Source organism: Danio aesculapii, chromosome 23 (assembly GCF_903798145.1).
Source record: "Danio aesculapii chromosome 23, fDanAes4.1, whole genome shotgun sequence".
In the NCBI taxonomy this organism is placed as follows: domain Eukaryota; kingdom Metazoa; phylum Chordata; class Actinopteri; order Cypriniformes; family Danionidae; genus Danio; species Danio aesculapii.
Window position 1 is genome coordinate 24,426,134 of NC_079457.1, and position 20,251 is coordinate 24,446,384.

At 37.6% G+C, this 20,251-nt stretch overlaps 1 protein-coding gene across 1 annotated transcript in view; it reads right to left on the reverse strand.

The window, feature by feature from the left end:
- The window catches only part of agrn (agrin), a 463,463-nt gene that overhangs the window by 128,367 nt on the left and 314,845 nt on the right, over positions 1 to 20,251 (reverse strand). The window contains exon 9 of the mRNA XM_056448992.1: positions 8,319 to 8,540. Coding sequence (XP_056304967.1) covers positions 8,319 to 8,540 — 222 coding nt within the window. The remainder of the gene's footprint in view (positions 1 to 8,318; positions 8,541 to 20,251) is intronic.

Below are 20,251 nucleotides of genomic sequence, written 5' to 3' on the forward strand. Positions count from 1 at the left end.
AATGCTGGCTTCCACACGATCCATTTGAGTTGGGACAACATGAAGAAATTAAGTTAACTTGTAAGTTGATACAAGATTTAAGTTGATTAAACGTAAAACTATTAAGTTGTCTCAAAAAAACCTGAAGAATTGTGTTGTTTCAGCTTGTTTTTTTTAATAAGTAGCTTGAACAAGCAGCAAGCGTTTTGTTTGAGTGCTTTGTGAGAGGGGCAAAGTGAAATTGAAGTCATTGTTGACAGGAGTCATTGAGATATGGAGAATGATTTGTGAATGGATTTGCTTGGCTTTGTGGACAAGCTCAATCAGCTTATTGTAAATTTTAGATTTGATCATCACTCATTCGCTCGTGAATGTGCAAAGGAAAGCCAAAATGGATGATACAATAAAATAATAAATAATACAGAAAAAAAGGGCCAGAAATTATTCACCCAAGATTAAAAAAAAACATCCAGAATATTTCCTCACCAATATGTCCATAAACATGACTTTTTTCTTTCTTTATTAAATCTAAATTTGGGAAAATATTTCAGGATTTTTCTCCAATAAATGCAAGTGAACGGCGCTCAACTTTTTTGACTGTTAAAAATCCATATTTAGGCAGCTTCAAAGTAACAAAGTAATAAAGGTTAACAAAAAAGAGTAAGCTGGTGTCATTTTATTTTTTAAACTCCTGATGTATAAAAGTAAAATGGTTATTGCTGTATATTGACATTTGTTTCACAGTATGAGAAAAGTTTGCAGTCCTTGCATGTTTCACTTAAATACATTGTAGTTTTTTTAAACCTTAATAATTACAACACAGGCTCATTATAAATGATGTTTTTCAGCCTTTTTCAGTGTATTTAAACATAAACTTGACTGCAGTTTCTAGGTAAAATGAATGCTACAGGGCAATATGTCCCTTTTCACACTAAAGATATTTGAGACATAGTATAGATGAGTAAAGGATTATTTACACCAAATAATTATCAACTAGTGTCCTTGATTTTTAATCAAATATGCTTGGCTTGTGATGCAGAGTGCTTGGGTTTGAGTTACAGTAAAGCACATTTTCCCAAAAGAGAAAAAACAATGTGAAATAAGGATGAAACTACTCCATGTGATTGCAGTGCACTTTACTCTTATGTTTGCTTTTGAAAACACTATTGGTTGGGTTTAGGGAAGGTTTTAGGTCAGTGGTTCACTAGGTGGTCTATACAACAAGCCTCACCTTTATATGGACGTGTACAAGAAAGTTGTGTATCAGAAACATATACCAAAATGTACCTTAAGTAACTTATTTCAACATGGCTAAAATATAAACAGCGTCCTCTAGTGGATGTCATCTGATTTCTCAACAGATTTCTCATCTGAAATTCAGCATTCCTGGATCATATTTTACATTTTGTAAAAATGTAGGATCATTTTTAGAGCCTCAGATAAAAAAAAGATGCTGCTCAGCTGATCAGCAATGTACAGTAGATCAATTTGGATCAACTAATACTTAATCTTTTCCAAGTACCGGCTTGTGTCTGGCGTAAAACATATACTGGATAAGTTGGTGGTTCATTCTGCTGTGGCGACCCCTGATAAATATGGGACAAAGCCAAAGGAAGATGAACAAATGAATAATACTTAATCTAATCTAGCATTGTTCAATGAATGTTTAGATGTTTGATCACTTGCTTCATCCCAAATTTGCTCATAAAACAAAGTCATACATCTTGGATGACCAGGGGGTGAACAAACAATAATTTCTGAAGGAAGTCATACAGACTTGTTGATGACAAGTTTCATTTTTGGGTGAACCATTCCTCTAAAGGAGACTTGCAAACTGCTCTCTTTCACCTGGAGAAAAGTAGGAGAATTGTTAATGTCAGGTACAGAACAGCGTTTTTTGTGAATAACCATAAAAACTCCCTGGTGATTGGTGCTTGGGCAAGGGCACCCGCTCTATTAGTCTGCTCCGTCTCCTCCTAGTTTTTATTTACTGCCCTCTCACTCCTTCAGCAGCCTGATGATTTTTCTTCCACTTCCAGCTCAGTGTCTTGCAGGTAACCTATATTCCCCAACTGTGGCCAGTAACATTTCAATCACCAGTAAAAAGTGCTTATTTGCTGCTGACTCGTTGGCTGTTCTTTCATTTCCTTGCATATAAATATATACGTATTGGCTCTCGGAGGGGCAGATATCAAATACTCCATTACGACGAGACGCTTCCCTGTGGTGGCATGACAAGGTCAGCCGCCACTCAAAATGTGAGGGGAAAACTCAGAATAATAAACAACGCCAGTCATATCTCTATCAGACTGCACCTGAACTATAAAGATAAAGGTGTCTATGAGTCTCCCCTCTATGCTGAGTGAAGAAAATGAAATGAAATTTGGCCACGAGCACATCATATTCCCACTCATGGTGGCGAATTGTGACCGACATAAGCTTTCATGAATAAACACACACACAAACACAGCTGGGGTCTTGAAGCAGAGACTGGGGTCTGAATAGGCCCGGGTAATTAACAGCGATAATAATAGAAGTCACTTGTGGTTGTTTAGTGTTTTACCACAGCTGTTTTTAGCTGGTCAATGATGATCTCAATTATGTCTAAATCACATGTGCAAAAGATCTAAACCAGCTTTATAATGTTGAACTTCATCTGATATAAATCAATTTGGGTCTTTAGATGTTTCTTGACTTACATACACTCTCAGAAATCAAGATACGTAAGCTGTCACTGGGGTGGTACCTTTTCAAAAGATACAAATTTGTACCTAAAAGGTCTATATTAATACCTTAAGGGAATATTCATCCATTCATTTTCTTTTCGGATTAGTCCCTTTATTAATCTGGGGTCGCCACAGAGGAATTAACCACCAACTTATCCAGCATATGTTTTACGCAGTGGATGCCCTTCCAGCTGCAACTGATTACTGGGAAACATGCATACACACTAATTCACGGACAATTTAGTCTACCCAATTCACTTATACTACATGTTTTTGAACTTGTAGGCGAAACCAGAGCACCCGGAGGAAACCCACGCTCACGGGGAGAACATGCAAACTCCACACAAAAACGCCAACTGACCCAGCCGAGGCTTGAACCCGCGACCTTCTTGCTGTGAGGCAAACGTGCCACCCACTGTGCCACCATGCAGCCTTAAGGGAACATTTTAGAACCTAAAAAATACAAAAGTGTTCCTCTTAAAATTTTTAGGTACTAATATATAATTTTGAGGTACCAACCGACCCTTTAAGTACAAATTAGTACCTTTTAAAAAGGTACCACCCTAGTGACAGTTCGCGTACCTTTATTTCTGAAAGTGTACAGTAAGATAATGCAAAATCCTGAAACGTTTTCATTCAAAATAATCCTTACTTTTTTATAAAAAAAATAGCAAAAAAAAAAATATATATATATATAAAACAACAACAACAACAACAACAATGACAAAATATTGTTATATACAGTTGAAGACAACATTATTACACTCTTAGAAATAAAGGTACGCGAGCTGTCACTGGGGCGGTTTCTTTTCAAAAGGTACACGTTTGTACTTGAAGGGTTCATATTGGTACCTCAAAAGTATATATTAGCACCTATAAAATGTAAGAGGAACAGTTTGGAACTTTTTAGGTACTGATATGTACAGTACCCTTGAGGTATTAATATGGACCTTTTAGGTACAAACTTATTCCTTTTGAAAAGGTACCACCCCAGTGACAGCTTGCATACCTTTATTTTTGAGAGTGTAGCATACGTGTGAAATTTTGCTACTTTTCCAAATATTTTCTAAGTGATTCATTCATTCATTCATTCATTCATTCATTCATTCATTCATTTTTCTTCGGCTTAGTCCTGTATTTATCAGGGGCCATCACAACTTATCCAGCATGTGTTTTACACAGCAGATGCCCTTCCTGCCGCAACCCAGTACTGGGAAACACCCATACACTAGAGCTGTGTGATTAATTGAAATGGTATCAAAATTGCGATTTGGACATGCGCAATTTCTAAATCACTTTACAGCACGATTTATAACACAGCGTGCCTAAACAAAGTGCGACAACAAGAGACTGAATAGCCTGCGTATTGACCTTATTCTTCCATGCAGAAGTGTGCTTGTTTTTGCGATTGTTTTAGAACTTTCGATTCAGTCACCTATGGGAGAAATGACTAGAAATATTAAACAGTCAAACTGCTTGCTCTACAAACAAGCATTTGCATGACGATACAGACTAAATAAAAAAATATCATAAGAATATATAAGTTTTCAACATAAAATAGCATAACAAGCTGTTTTTAATGTCTAAAAATGGATGGAAGTGAATAAGACCGGAAGTGTGGAGCCAAAAAGATTCAAATGGCTGCGCCCGCTCATACATGAAGAATAAGGTGAATACAGGGATGATGAGTTCAGCACAGGAGGATTTGGTACCAAAAAAGTCAACATCTGTGGTGTGGGATTAAGATACTTTGGATACAGGAAGGCTGATGGCAGAATCAGGCCATTTGTAAGTCAGTCATATACTGCGTCTAAAAGAGCATGGAAAGTTTGAGCACGTCACTTCCTTCAGCATTTTCAGTATGCTTTGTGGTCTCTCCTTTGTTGTTGCACTGTGACCATCAACCATTTTCTCAGAGGATGACAAACTAACAAAACTTTGCTGTAGCTCTGATACAAGTTTTATGTATGGAGTAAATTAAAAAGCACTTGGTGTTCGAGTGTGTTGTGTTTGTCTGAGGTAACTGAAATGTGTATATTCCATCAGTGTGCGAATTATAGGTTGACGATCAGCAGGGAGGGGCTCAAATTTTGGTAATGTTAGTTAGTATGTGTTTATTGAAGTTTTCAGAGTTTTGTTGGATAGGCTACTTAGTGTATTCTGACCTGATTAGCTATTTTGGCTTACTTTAGGACAAACTATGCAAACAATGCATCTCATTTGACATTACTTTTAGGCAGTATGTAGAAAAAAACACCTATTTTATGAGAATGTGGTTTTCTCCACATCTTGTGAACTCTTATGGTATCTATCGGTGCTCTAAATCAGACTGTTGAACGACTTTTTTTCTCACATGGACTGATTGGCGCGATTATGCATTCACAATAGTATGAACCGTTATAGGGGTGGTCTAATATTTAAATTATTATTATTATTATTTAAAACACATATCAGAGTGAACTTTTATCTCAGTTTCAAAAGGCTGACCGTCTTCTAATTGTTTTTTTTTTCTTTTGAAATATGTTTCAGATTTACACTGCAAACACAGATTTAGTCTGTCTGTCACAAAATTGTGGTTAAAATGGAACCAGCGACCTTCTTGCTGTGTGTGTAAACCACTGAGCCACCGTGCCACATTTTTTCAAATGATGTTTAAGGAAATTTTTACAGTATTTCTGAATATATATTTTCTTCTGAAGAGAGTCTTATTTCTTTTAGTTTCACATGAATAAAGCTGTATTCATTTTAGTTAACCCCATTAAGATTTTATTTCTATAAAATTTTACAGGAGTGGTTAATCCTTTTGACTTCAACTGTACCTCTTGAATGACCTTGTGGTAAGGATGAGGAAATAATAATTTTTTAGGTTAAATATCCCTTTAACATGAGGAAGAAAGTCATACAGGCATGGTGATGACTAGTTTCATTTTTTGATTCACTATTCCTCTACAGGAGACTAGTAAAATACTCTCATTTACCCGCATAAAGGAAGGAGCATTGTTAATATCAGGTACCGAACACTGCTTTTCTGCCATAAAAAGCACTGTTACCGACAGCGACACACATATAAGCTTTCACCAATGAACACACACAAACACAGCTGGGGTCTAGAGGCAAAGACTGGTCTGAATGGGCCTGGATAATTAACGGCGATAATAATAGAAGTCACTTGTGGTGGAGAGCGTGTTTGTGTACACAGCACTAAACGAACAGCGTTTACTCTTGTATGGTGAGCTGCTGCTGCCGCTCTTTACTGGCCATTTCCATTGACACCTGCTTCAGCGAAAGGCCGGACACATCATCACTGCTGTGATGCTGTAATGGATGGATTTTCAAAACTACAATGATTATTTCCAGCTGGGAAAAAAAGGTCAATGCCGTTTAAGGTGATTATGGTTGTTCATGTTAGGTCATAAAGGCTTTTTTAGCTGGTCCGAGATGGTTTATTAGCTCTGATTGTTTGTCCTACATGATCTAAGGGGGCTAAATTAGCTTTCCACATTTTAAGTTTATGAAAATAAATTAAATTAAAAAGTTATTATCGTTGTTTTTTTTTATTAATAGCCTCATTTTACATGTCACTAACAGTAGATTCAAAGAGTTCAGTTTTACCATTTTTGAATCTATTCAGTAGATCTGTCTGGCTGGAGAACTTTTAGCTTAGCTTAGCATAGATCACTGAACCAGATTAGTATCTTGATCAAAAAATGATCAAAGAGTTTAGATAATTTTCCTATTTAAAGTGAGACTCTTCTGTAGTTACATTGTGTATTAAAAATTAATGGAAAATGGAAAGTTGCTATTTTCTAGTTTGATATGTTTAGGAACTATACTCTCATTCCTGCGTAATAAACAAGGAACTTTGATCAAGATGCTAACGGTCTAATCTGATTCAATGATCTATGCTAAGCTAACCTAAAAGTGCTCCTGCCAGGTCGTGAGTTTGGCTGAATGGGTTCAAAAATGATCAAACAGTTTAGATAATTTTCCTGTTTAAAGCGTGACACTTCTCTAGTTACATTATGTAGTAAGATCAGCGAAAACTGAAAAGTTGCTACTTTCTAGGTCAATATGTTTAAGAACTATACTCTCATTCCTGCGTGATAAACAAGGAACTTTGATCAAGATGCTAATGGTCTAATCCGATTCAATTATCTATGCTAAGCTAAGCTAAAAGTGCTCCTGCCAGACCATCAGTTTGGCTGAATGGTATCAAAAATTACTAAAAAGTTTATTTAATTTTCCTATTTAAAGCGTGACACTTCTGTAGTTACATTGTGTATTAAGACCAATGGAAAATGAAAGTTGCTACTTTCTGGGTTGATATGTTTATGAACTATACTCTCATTCCGGCATAGTAATTAAGGAACTTTGATCAAGATGCTAATGGTCTAATTCGATTCAATTATCTATGCTAAGCTAAGCTAAAAGTGCTCCTGCCAGACCATGAGTTTGGCTGAACGGGCTCAAATTTGTTAAAAATAAACTCATAAAACAAACCTTTTACAAAAAAGTAGAGGGTATCTTTTAATTATATTAGATTTACCTTGATTTTATAAAGGTCAGTTTACTATATTATAAGCTAAAATGATATTAAGCATATTACTTTCAAACTATTTCCTTTTTCACATCTTAAAATGATAAAATTACCTTTTTATTTCCACTTTTTGTATGATTGTGGGAATACTACTCTATACTCATTCTAAATAAGAAAAAATAAAACACGTCAATCCATTGGTTCCATAACAAATCCATCGAAGCCAACCGTGTCTAAAATCCTCTCTATCCACTCCCAAATCATTAGTTTAAATTGTTCACATTATATATATGGAACAAAAATACATCCTTGGCCCCACCCAGACCTGTTTCTGTGAGTTAAACCTCTGTGGGTAGTTAATCTGATGTTCCAGAAGCCTGTGAGAAGAGAGATATCACTCTCATATGTCATTTGCTATCTGGCAACATATACAGCATTGATGGGCGGCGCTGCAATAAAGAGCAAGCGTGGCCTGTAGCGATCTCTTCTGAGATGAATCCTGCTGCTACCAGATGACCCCAGGTGTCCATTTCAAACTCCTCACTGGAGGCAAAGCTATTACACACACGCATGTATAAACCCCATGACACAATGGCTCCACCTCATTCTGCCTGAACGTAAGCTGACAGCGAACGACACAGGGTTTTCAAAGTTTCTCAGCAAAAAAAAAAAAAAAAAATCCACTTAATATTCCCCTCCCAAGCAAACGCTCAAAGACAGCCATCGAAAATGATTTACAAGTCTTTTGTAAAGAACGCACATAAACACTCGTTTGTTTGGGGGGCAAGCAGGCCTCTCTGTAGACTTATCTAGAGCGCGCTTACAAAAGCCAGACAAAAAAAAAAACATGACTCACGCAAACAATTACTGTGAAGGATGCTGCCCTCTTTAATTCTAACTTAAGTGCATCGTTTCAACAAAAAAAAAAAAAAAAAAAGGTTGCGGAGGAGGAAAATTACAGTCCTCTCTTGAAATATCGGTGGAGTGCTTAAGTGCAGGGGGTGGACGAGGATGAAAGGCAGTGAGGGAGTGAGTGGCATCAATGCATGTGTGTGTGTATTTGTGTTTAGACTTACCACATGGTCCTTTGTGCTGCATCTGTATCTGTTTCTGAAGAGCGCATCCCATGGCCTTCATTTGACATGAGCTGCTGTATGTGTGCCCATCGCTGCCGCAAACAGGGTCTTGGTCCTGTGGACACGCATCTGAGCATTCACACACTGCTTCGCTGTTCTTCACCACGCACACGGCTCCAAACTCGCAGGTCTTCTTCAGGCAGGGGCTCTCCAGGTTAAGATCTGCCCCAAAAAGCAGAGAAACAAGTTATCTTTTGACTTAGAGGAAGAAGGAAAGTGAGGGGGAGGAAGTGTAGTTCAAATTGTAGTAAGTGTAATGCCCAATCTGGATTCTGTACACATCGATTTTGGCTATTTATCAGAGTGATCACTGAATCCTATACAGCCAAACCATCTAAGTAAACAACATTGTAGGATCTGGAGTGACTCCCCTTTTCCATTCACACAAACATTTACCTATGTCAAACATTCACGATTCACATATGGTGCAAAAATATAATGAATTCCTCCCTATATTTAAAATGTTTTTCAGACCCATAACCACTGCAGTGTGTGTGTGATCTAGTGTGACTCCAGAACTCTGTTCACACACGATACAATAACTTATTTGAATTACTTCTGAATTTAAATGTGTTTTTGCACCCATAACCACCACAGCTTGTGTGATGTAGTGTGACTCCAGTATTCTGTTCACACACAATACAACAACTTATTTGAATTACTCCTCCATTTGAATGTTTTTGCATTGATAACCACTGGCGAGTGTGTATGATCTAGTGTGACTCCAGTATCCAGTATTCTGTTCACACATACTGTAATACAATAACTTATTTGAATTACTTCTCTATTTGAATGTGTTTTTTGCACCCAAAACCACTACAGTGTGTGTGAGTGCGTAATCTAGTGTGACTCCAGTATTCTGTTCACACACAATACAACAACTTATTTGAATTACTCCTGCATCTGAATGTGTTTTTAGCACCCATAACTACTACAGTGTGTGTCTGTGTGTGTGATTTAGTGTGACTCCAGTATTCTGTTCACACACAATACAATAACTTATTTGAATTACTCCAGCATTTGAATGTGCTTTTGCACCGATAACCACCACAGTGTGTGTGATCTAATGGGACTCCAGTATTCTGTTCACACACGATACAACAACGTTACCAAATTACTCCTTTACTGGACTGACTTATATTTACTGGAATTACTTACAATTACTGGACTGCATCTCAATGTGTTTTTTGCACCCATAACTACTGCAGTGTGTGTGAGAGATCTAGTGTGACTCCAGTATTCTGTTTACACACAATACAATAACTTATTTGAATTACTTCCCCATTTGAATGTGTTTTTGCACCCATAACCACTGTAGTGTTTGTGTGACCTAGTGTGACTCCAGTACAACATCTGTTCACACATGAACTTATTTGAGTCACTCCTGAATTTGAATGCATTTTTTACACCCATAATAAGTGTATGTTTGGCACTCACATCAGATAATCATCAAAATGTTGCTAGAAATATCTCTAAACTGAAAGCATTGAATTGAGAGTGACTCTGGAATTCTGTTCACACACAAACAAATACGGATTCGCTCTTGTATTTAAATGCAGTTTTACATCCATAACCACTGCAGTGTGTTTGCAAGATATAATTCCTCAGCAGCACCTGAGATACATCAAAATGTTCCAATCATTACTTTATATCAAGGGCTCTAGTATTCCTTTCACACACAGCACAGTGCAATACAATGGATTCCCTTTTGAATGTAAATGTTGCTGTTACACTCACAAGTGCAGTGGTTATGTGATCTATGATTTAGTAGAAATGGTTGCCTGTTTCAAAATGTCAAAAAGAAACTTGTTTTTCTTCCAATAATGCTTGATTGTCTAAGAAAATTTACTAAGAACCGCTTGCTAAACAGATCCACATTTGCTAATGTTGCAGCTGTAAACATGCAGCCCATTAGAGCATCCAATCAGAACACTTTTTACGTCTCACATCTCATTTCATGCATCACTAACCAAGCCTCCCTCAACTATGGATAGAATAAAAAAAACAGACAGACAAGTAAAACACAAAGCATCACCCCAGAAAAGAGAGCACTCTAGTTAATAATTCAGTGTGCAGGGTTACAGCACAGATATGAAATATGAACATGAAAGAGAGTAGCTGGGACTCTCAGTGGTGCCACAGTAAGTTCATTAACTGCTGCAGTTAGCAGACAGAGGGTCGAGGGACAGGGGGACTGAGCACAAGCCCTGTTTCTGATGTGAGCACAGAGGGAAAAAGAACAGGAGAAGAAGAGAAGAAGAAGAAGTGGGTCAGCAGTAAACCAGCTCAGCTCACGTCCTCTAGAGAAGAACCTTTCGTCACCAAACAGGGTCTCGTTTTGCCCAATCAGGAGGAGGTTTAACAAAACAGCAAAAACAGATTAAGTTTTGTGGACAGGGATGAAGATGGTTTCTGGGGAAGATTCTGTAAAATAATTCTCATTTCATTTCATGATTTTTTATTCAATTGTTCAGAATGTGCTTAATGTGTTCAAATTATAAATAGCAATTTTGGAATTGCTATTTAAATTGCTAATTAAAATTTGGGAACGTTTATATATATATATATATATATATATATATATATATATATATATATATATATATATATATATATATATATATATATATATATATATATATATATACACAACAGTTCTGTCTGGTTCTTGAATCTGACTGGCTCATAGCCGTGTGATTTTCTGCAAAAACAGAACTTTTACAGCCTCTTCACCCTTGTGTATTACTCCGCCTACATAGAGTGACAGCAGATCAATAGACCCACTACAGTTTAACAAATTCTGCAGCTCTTGGACAACATAATGTACTTTTGAGGCTTTTTACTAATTGTTTAGATTGCAACTATGCAGTTTATTTATGAGAACAGTGCCTATTTTAAATATTTATAATTTCCAGCCTGTGATACTGAGCAGAGCAAAGACGGTTGCGCCACAAGATGGTGACAGAGACTGCATAATAAATTCTTAGGGAAGAAAAACTCAGTGTTTTCTTTTTCGAATTTTAAACTACAGTTGATCAATAAATAAAACAAGTGACATTCTAAGTCGATCTCTCTCTTTTGTATTTTGTAGTGCTGTATTTATACCAGAGTAATCTGCTAGTGTTTGCTTTGCTTTGCCTTTTTCTGGTTTAATTATTGTGATCTCCCGATTGCAACAAAGAAATACTAGGAAATCTTTGTAGACTGATGGCATTTCATGCCTTTCAGCCTTATAATCTTAAAATGTGAGCAAAATAACCAGTTTTGTCATCACTTTAGACATTATGCTAGAAAAGCATTCAAATACTAGCTCTAAAGTGATGTTAGTGAATAAGCAACTGTTTCTGCTGTTCTGACATATGCTGCAGATGTGAATACATTCATAGTTCTATACTGTATTTCTTTGTGCTTTATTTTTATCTATCATGAAAAAAACCATGTTTGGTTTTATAGCATGACATTTTTATTTGAATTTCTATGGCAAGAGCTGTTTTGAGTTCATTGTGTTCTATACCTATATTGTTTGTTTTTTTTGTTTTTTTTCCATACGGCACATTAAATTAACATTTCTTAACATGTCCATAATATTTTTGTTGAAAAACTTATCTGTACAGTATGTGTTAGGGTTATTCATGGTCACTCAAATGATTCTGTTTTTTTTTTTTTTTGATGATAGTATAGTAAAAAGAATTATGCCAACTGTTGCATCCATTAAAAAAATAACTGACTGTTTACAATATAACAGGATGTATTCCCATAATAAACACACAGCATCATGGGATGTATGAACAAGGTGGATAACAAACAATAGGAGACATTCAGCTGAATGTTCACTGTGCTCTATACCACACATTCTAGTTTGAAAGTTTTTACTGCATGGAGAAAGCAGCCTAATATTTTTCTTTGTTCTCTCCAGAGAGTTAGATTTGGGGTGACATAGCGGTGAGTAAATGTTGACACAATTTTCATTTTTAGAAGAGCTTTTCTTTATAAAAAAACAAACAATAAAAAAACATGCTGTGCATTTGTATGCTTGGTGTTCATATCTGAGGGTTGGGAAAGGCTAGAGGAGCAAACGTGATGTGTTTGCACTTTCACACTAAGATTAAAGACATGTCAAAATAAAGGGCAGCCCTTCGGGCTCACTCAGTATTGGGAAAAAGGTAAAATGACAGGGTGACGGCAAATGTTTGCAGGTGCATGCTGGTTGGTGTATGCGAGTTGCTGTGTGGAAGATTACATGTTTTTGTCTGCTTGTTTGTGAGCGTGTCTTTGGACATGTGTGTACATATAAATAAGATCTCCATCTTCAGTTTGTTTTAGGAGTGTGTATGTGTGTGTGTGTGCCCCTTACATGGGCTGCATGTGGTGCTCCCGATGCAGTAATTTATTCCTGGATTAGATTCTATCGCTCCTGAATAATATCACAGACACTCAGATACATTTAATATCACACACAAACAGCTATCACAACGCCTGCAGATAAATCAAATATGTCTCTCTCAGTGAAAATAACTTTCTTTTCAAATATGATAGGAACGAATAAGGACAAAATGAGAAAAAAATTAAAGTCTAGACAAGACGAGAAGATGTTTTGTTCCAAAACACAGTAAGCTGTTTAAACTGACAGCATTTTGAAGCACTCTAGTCAAAGCTGGATGATTTGAGGGAAAAACATGTGATGTAATTGCAATTAATTTTTAACTTCAAAATTCTATGTAATGTAATGTAATGTGCATTTGTATTGCGCATTTATTTTGTATAGCCAAAGCCATTCACAATCATGAGGGAGGTCTCTCCACACCAACACCAGTCTGCAGCATCCCCTTGGATGATGCGACAGCAGCCACAGGACAACGGTGCCAATGCGCACACTATACACCAGCTATAGGTGATAGAGTGATAAGTGATAGAGCCAATTCGGTGGATGGGGATGATTGAGAGGCCATAATTGGTAAGGGCCGATGGAGGGAATTTGGCCAGGACACTGGTGTTAGACCCCTACACTTTACGAGAAGTGCCATGTGATTTTTAATGACCACAGAGAGTCAGGACCTTGATTCAACGTTTCATCCCAAAGACGAGTATTCTACATTAATATCATCAAAAATAGTATAAATCATTATTATTACTAACATAAATCAAAAATAAGCATTGTAATATTTTGTAATGACTGAGAGAGATCGTGATTAAATGTTTTTTACTGCATATTTCCGTCTTAATTTTTCCTCTTTAAATGTTAAGCCATCATTTCTGTGAGGAAAATAGCAGGGAGCTTTTAAAGCTTCTCTTTTGTTTACAACAGCTGGTCTATAAGCGCTTCTCATTACAAGTTTTGTTGGCGCATGTTGCGCTCCCAAATGCACATTAAAGGAAGTGAAGGTTGTTTCAAAAGATAGTTCTAGTCAAATTTAAAACAAGCCAGTTTTAGAATGCATTACATTAATCTCTGTGGCAAAACTAAATACAAGATGGTGCATGGAACTAATGAAATGTTAATGATAAATATATATTGAATTCAATAATGAGAACATAGAAAAAAATATTCAGACTTATTCAAAACTGAATAATGCTCAATATTTCTGACTGCTAAGCATTAAATGCTTTTATGATAATCTCAGTGTTAGCTTCGTGCCATACTAACATCAAACTGTGTAATGTAAACTATGTAGCAAAATGCTGTGGTGCACACACTGCAAAGCTGGTCAAAACTGCTTACAAATAAGCTTTCATTATGGTCAGGATGCAGTCTTATAAGGTAGCTAACCATGTAGGCAGAAGGCAGCTCGCTTGGTTTAAGCACTAGCAAACAGAGCTACACTTTAGCCTGTGCCTTAAATATTACTTAGCAGCAGTGAGACCCCCAGATAGTCTTAGGGCTTTAGTGAACTGAAAGGCACTGGGGGGAAGATTTAAACGTAACCCTTCTCTAACCTCTTCCTGGCGCCCACCTATAATCCCACCACACATCTGAAGGGAGCAACTGGGGAGAAATGCATATCAAACACAGCGTGCATCAAAAGACCATGATTAGTACTCCAAAGCATGTTTTTCATGACTGAAATCAGGCAGTGCCACACACACACACACACACACACACACACACACACACACACACACACACACACACACACACACGCACACACACACACACACACCTTTTTACCCACACATGTACTACTGTAACTGCTTGAGTGAGCCAATGAAAATAAAAACAGAAGTGGGAAGTACGCAGGTTATCTTTCTGACCACTGTGTTCCAGTGCCAATCTAAAAGTGTCCTACAGTAGAAGCTCCACTAAAAGAACGTTTTCCGGCTATTGATTTCTCTGCCGAGAACGAGAGCTTAAAATACGCCTTGAACTGGCACGTAACTGTGTAAACAGTGGATTGGTGCCTAATTTCGCAGGCCTTGAAAGTGGGCTTTTCCTCCAGATCTCGTCTCTCAGTGCCTCTCCATCTGTGCCTTCTAAGCGCCCGGCTGGAGGACGCTGAAATCAGACTCATCAGCAAAGCCCTCATGGCCTTCAAAACACTTCAATGACCCATTTCCCAAGGCTCGGATCCTAAAACCGAACCAGAGCCTTCGATAATTCATTGTCCCAAGCCACCCTTTGTTTCCTTACAAAGATGAAAGAATCACTCTCCCCCCTACCAAAAAAAAAAAGATGATATGAAAAGAGACGTTCACTTGTTCAGTTTCTCATTTTCAGTTTTTCATCTCCAGGGGATGGAAAAAATCTTGCAGATTTAATAAGCCAAGGAAGAGAAAGTTCTCAGAGAAATAATGCTACACGCAGCCACGATTACATACTTGGTGAAAGAAGCAGCCTGGCTTTGGTTATTGAGATGGCTTGCATATTCTCTCAGTAAAAAATGAGCCCTTTTCGGAGCCTCTTTGAAATAGTGGGCTGCCATCCCCGAGGCCTGTGCTGCAGTGCCAGTCTTCAAGGACTCCAGCTGTAAGCTGGATGACAGCCATATGCCTCGATGGAACTGCCACTGGGACACGATACACGAAGAAACAGCCACACTAGAAGTTTTTTTTTAGTGGTTAACGTATTTAAAAGAAAGAAAAGCTGTGTAAGTAAAAAGAAAGTGATGCTGAAAAGTGGCGAAGCACTTTAATTATGAGCCAGTACAAAAAAATGTGTGTGCAGAATAGCAAGGCTCATAATGAGAAGGTGTGAAGAAATAACAGGACTCGGAAAGAGCTGAGTAATTGCCGTGTTCAGGTCTGAAAATCTCTGCACACCTCTGACCCTGGCCATTCTGCGAGGATGGTATATAATATGCACAATGTGGCTCCACCTCCTGCTCCACATCCACACTGCAATTTTGTGTTGCATTATACATTTGTTCTCGTAGCTTTTAATTACTATTGCCGCTGAAACATGATGTTAAGGATTATTACCACAGGCAGAGTACGAGGCTTCACTTCTTTTGACGGCTTCCCTACATGCTTAATCCTGACACATCGCCCACCCAAGGGACAAACCCACTCACAGTTTCACCGCCGTCATGTGCTATTTAAAGTACAGTTCTCTTGAGCCAATGTAGGTTTCTTCAGCTTGGTTTGTAATGCTGTCAGAGCACAGACAGTCAGCCAACACACACCTCAGGGGGTCCTAAAACCAGGTAGTTACTCTTTAGGAACTACCCACCAGAGTGGCTCTCTGAAAACACAATTCCCACAAGAACTAAGGTCAATTTCCTGGTTACATTCACGCCATCATTGTGAACAGTAAGCTGATCAACAGCAGTGTTGAAAATGCCAAGGAGTTGGTGCTTCCTCCGAAAGTTATCCACTTGTTAAGTAGAGCCGTATCGGTGACGTCTGGAATACTGTTTCCGGGTCCAAGCCGCTACTCATCTGAATTGAGAAAATATTTGTTTATGGCCTCTTTTTAGTCATACCACACATTAAAGTGAATTTTATATAAAATCGTAAAGTACACACCAGTCTCTGGACTTGCTGCATCACAAATACCAAAATTTTAACAATTTCTAAAAAATGAATCACATTCTGGCCATCAGATATAAGGCATGGATATATACATTATGATACTGATTTTCGAAATTATTACATCGACTTGTAAACGTTTATAATTACCATTTTATGAGGCTCCCCATACAGTTTGATTTAGCACTTGGACCCGAAAGCCGCTTCGCGTGACGTCACACTTAACAAGCAGATAGTAAGTATGGTCCTCCAAGGTAAAAGCCCCAACTGAAGTACCCCATGCAGCCTTTCATTTAACAATGATTACAATAACCATTGATTTTAGTGTGAAGAAGCGGTAACGCTTGACAGAGGGCATGTCTGAAGCTTTGTGCTGACAGCCAATCACATACCACTATACACATCATATTTACCAACTGCCTCTACCACCTCCTTTAGTATAAATCCTGGTGTGTAAATAAAGATTAATAAAGCAGTGGTCTTCAACCACTGGGCCGCAGACTGGTACCGGTCCGTGGATCAATTAGTACCAGGCCGCACAAGAAATCAATAATTATACGATCTTTGTTTTGAAAAATCTTTTATTTTTAAAAATGACTGTATTCTCTCAGTAACATCTCGGTCAGTTAAGTGCCCAAATTTAACCCACAAGCAGTAAAATGAGTAAGTAATAGACGTCTTTGGAAAGCTACTTTACTAAGGGGAAAAGGCCAAGTGAGGGACCCGCGAACTGCCAAGGAATGGATCTGTAACCCATTTGTCAACAAATCAGGTGAATCCACCATGTCTGTGCAAGATGATTAACTGCTGGAGATAGCAAATGACAGCGGCTTTAGGGACTGTTCGCATATCCAATCTTTTCTAGAGTTTGTGCAAGTTCGTTGTTTCCAATAGCTCGCGCCTTCCAGATACACACAGTTGAATAAATACTGGGAGCGCACCATGAGGCACGTGACAAGATTTGACCGATCGGCTTCAGCTTGTATGGAATATACACATTTTGGTCGACTAATTATCTCTGACAAACACAGAAAACCCAAACACAGCAGTGCTTTGCAATTTTTTTCTATAAATAAAACTTGTATCAGAGCATTGACCGGTCCATAGTGAAAAAAGGTTGAGGACCACCGTCATAAAGTACCGAGTGATTACCAACCGATAATAAGCTTTTCCTCCTATTTCCACCTTGTCTATTTTGGCGAACATCTGTGTTACATGAATGTGATTGGCTAGGGTCTGCACAATTAAATTGGCTAAAGAAAAATCATCATGCCCCTTTGATATAATTACTTTATTTGCCATATTCCAAATAACTTTTCCAGCCTTTGAAATGTTTTTGTAGCCTTCTCCTAACCTGTGCCTTTCTACAACTTTATCCCGAAGGTCTTTTGAAAGCAGAGTGTAATGCGAGTAAAGTTATAGATTTTCACAGGTTATAATGATTTTCTATAGGCGGTGTACATCTACATAAAACTGGACTGGCTGATGCCTGCATTGGCACTTAAAAAGTTGAAAGTTTTTTAACTTCTGCCATGAGCAAAGGAACCAATGCAACTCTACGGACCCACAATTCAGTTCGGCTATGCTTAAATTTATTCCATTTAAAGTAAATGTGAATGGATAACGTCAACGCTACATATGAATGAGCTATAAGAAGGTGGCCTTCCAGTAACAGACAAGTTTTGAACAAACATGACTATAAAGAACTTTTGTGTGTAATGGAACCATAAAAAACTAGCTTTCAACAGTGTAAGTTGAATTCTGTCAGCTCTGGTATAAAGTAAGTGAGTTTAGCACAGTGTGAACGCATAAAATTATTCCTACGGTCTGCTGTACACACGCTCATGCATATGGAGATCTCCATTCCTCGTGTCGAGATTACAGGGTGTGCACGAATCGTGATAGGAACAGTCGCACGAGCGTTTCCTCCATCTCTCCGCTCCTTTGCATCTTGCCAAAATAAGAGGAGTTTGTGAGTTTCGGCAAGCTGTGCGTGTCTCACTTCTTGAGCGTCTGCATATCAGAGTAGCGACTCCCCTCTCCACCCCCCCCCTCCCCCTGTTTCAGTCTTTCTCTCGTTCGTTCCTTACCTTCCCCTTCAGCTTGAGGGGAAACATTTATAAGCGTGTAGGAGAAGGTGCAAGGAAAAAGGAGAGAAGAAAATATTAGCATGACACAGGCAGAAATCCCCCCAGAGGCGGTGTTTGGTTTCTGAAGGAGTACTTATCACCAAACAATGGCTTCAAGGGCGCAGAAACTTTCTTTCTCCCCACGCATTAAGAATTTAACCAAGGAACTAATTCTGTTGCTCTCCCTGCACCACAAGGGAGGAAACGGATGAGGTGAGACACTGTGAAACTGGACAGGGAAGAAAAGCGGAAAAGAGAGAACAGGAGACAAAGTCAGGGAGAGAAAGAAGGACAAAATAAACGACACAAACAACATAAGCTCTCCATCCCATGTTGGACCCACAGACAGGTTTGGTGGAACTCTGAATACAAAAATTAGCTTTCGGTTTATGAGTGTAAATTTGAATTGAATTGGCCATATTGCAGAAGACTGACATGGAATGTAGTGAAACTGACTTGCTACAAATCTTACTACATATATCAGGGCTTCTCAAAGTCCAGACTTCAGTCCAGATCCAGACCGTGAGGGTAAATTGTGGATTTCCTATAAAAATATGGGTAGAAATAAAGTCGAAGGCAAAATATTCGAAGTTTTCATGCATGACTCTGTTGTCAAGACATCCAGTGATCATACGAGGCTTCACATGATCGAGCGAGCTAATTGCATGTGCGCGCCTGCTTTAACGCACCGCAGCAAAGCAATCATTTGAATGGATAAAGATGTCTATCTCATGTAAAAGAAAACTTGATGAAGAGAATAGACAGTTCAAAGCTGAATGGACAGATAAGTTTGCATTTATTTTGCCACAAGCCAGCACAAAGCCATTCTGCTTGATTTGTACTGAGACAATTGGGGTTGTAAAGAGTAGAAATGTTAAACGCCACTATGAAACCAAACACTAACATTTTGAATGGCAGTATCCACAAAATACAGATATAAGGACTGCAAAATTACAACATCTAAAGTTTTCATTACACAACTTTTGTATTTTTCCACTTTTTTTTGGAGAGAGGTCTGGATGCAGACCTGCTGCAGTTGCAATCTAAACTTCATGCAATGCTATTTGAAAGGCCAGACAGCTGAAGTGACTGTGGAAACATAAGGCGCAATAGTGGAAACGTGGCTAATGACATCACCAGCTCCACTGAGTGCATTGTGTCTGACACTGTATCTATGAGATAAGATCATGGCTGCATCCAGATATTACTGGCCTACCTTCTATTATGTTTTGTACAAAAATGCACTTATATTAGTGGTTTTGTCTCATTTGCATTGTATTTAATGTGCTTTGAATGCAAATGCTACTTGTGTTGCCAAATTGTGTTAACTTGTTGATGCATGTTATGGATGTTTATTAAAAAGTTATTATTCCGGAACTTTGACCTTAATTAAAATTCAGATTTGGACCTTTTAATGTAGACATATGAGAACCCCTGATAAATAATATAATATAATATAATATAATATAATATAATATAATATAATATAATATAATATAATATAATATAATATAATATAATATAATATAATATAATATAATATAATATAATATAATATAATATATAATTTATATTTAATTTCGAGCTTGACTGTACAATTAATAATAATAATATAATTATAATAATAACATATAAACATAACAATAGTATAGAATTACAATTACCTTGTTTTTAGAATCATATTTATTCTATATCGTCAAACTCAAATGACAATTCTGCACTCAGTTTGCTACCTCAATTCAAATTCAGGAATTTAACTGGAATTTTGAAGTCATTCATAAT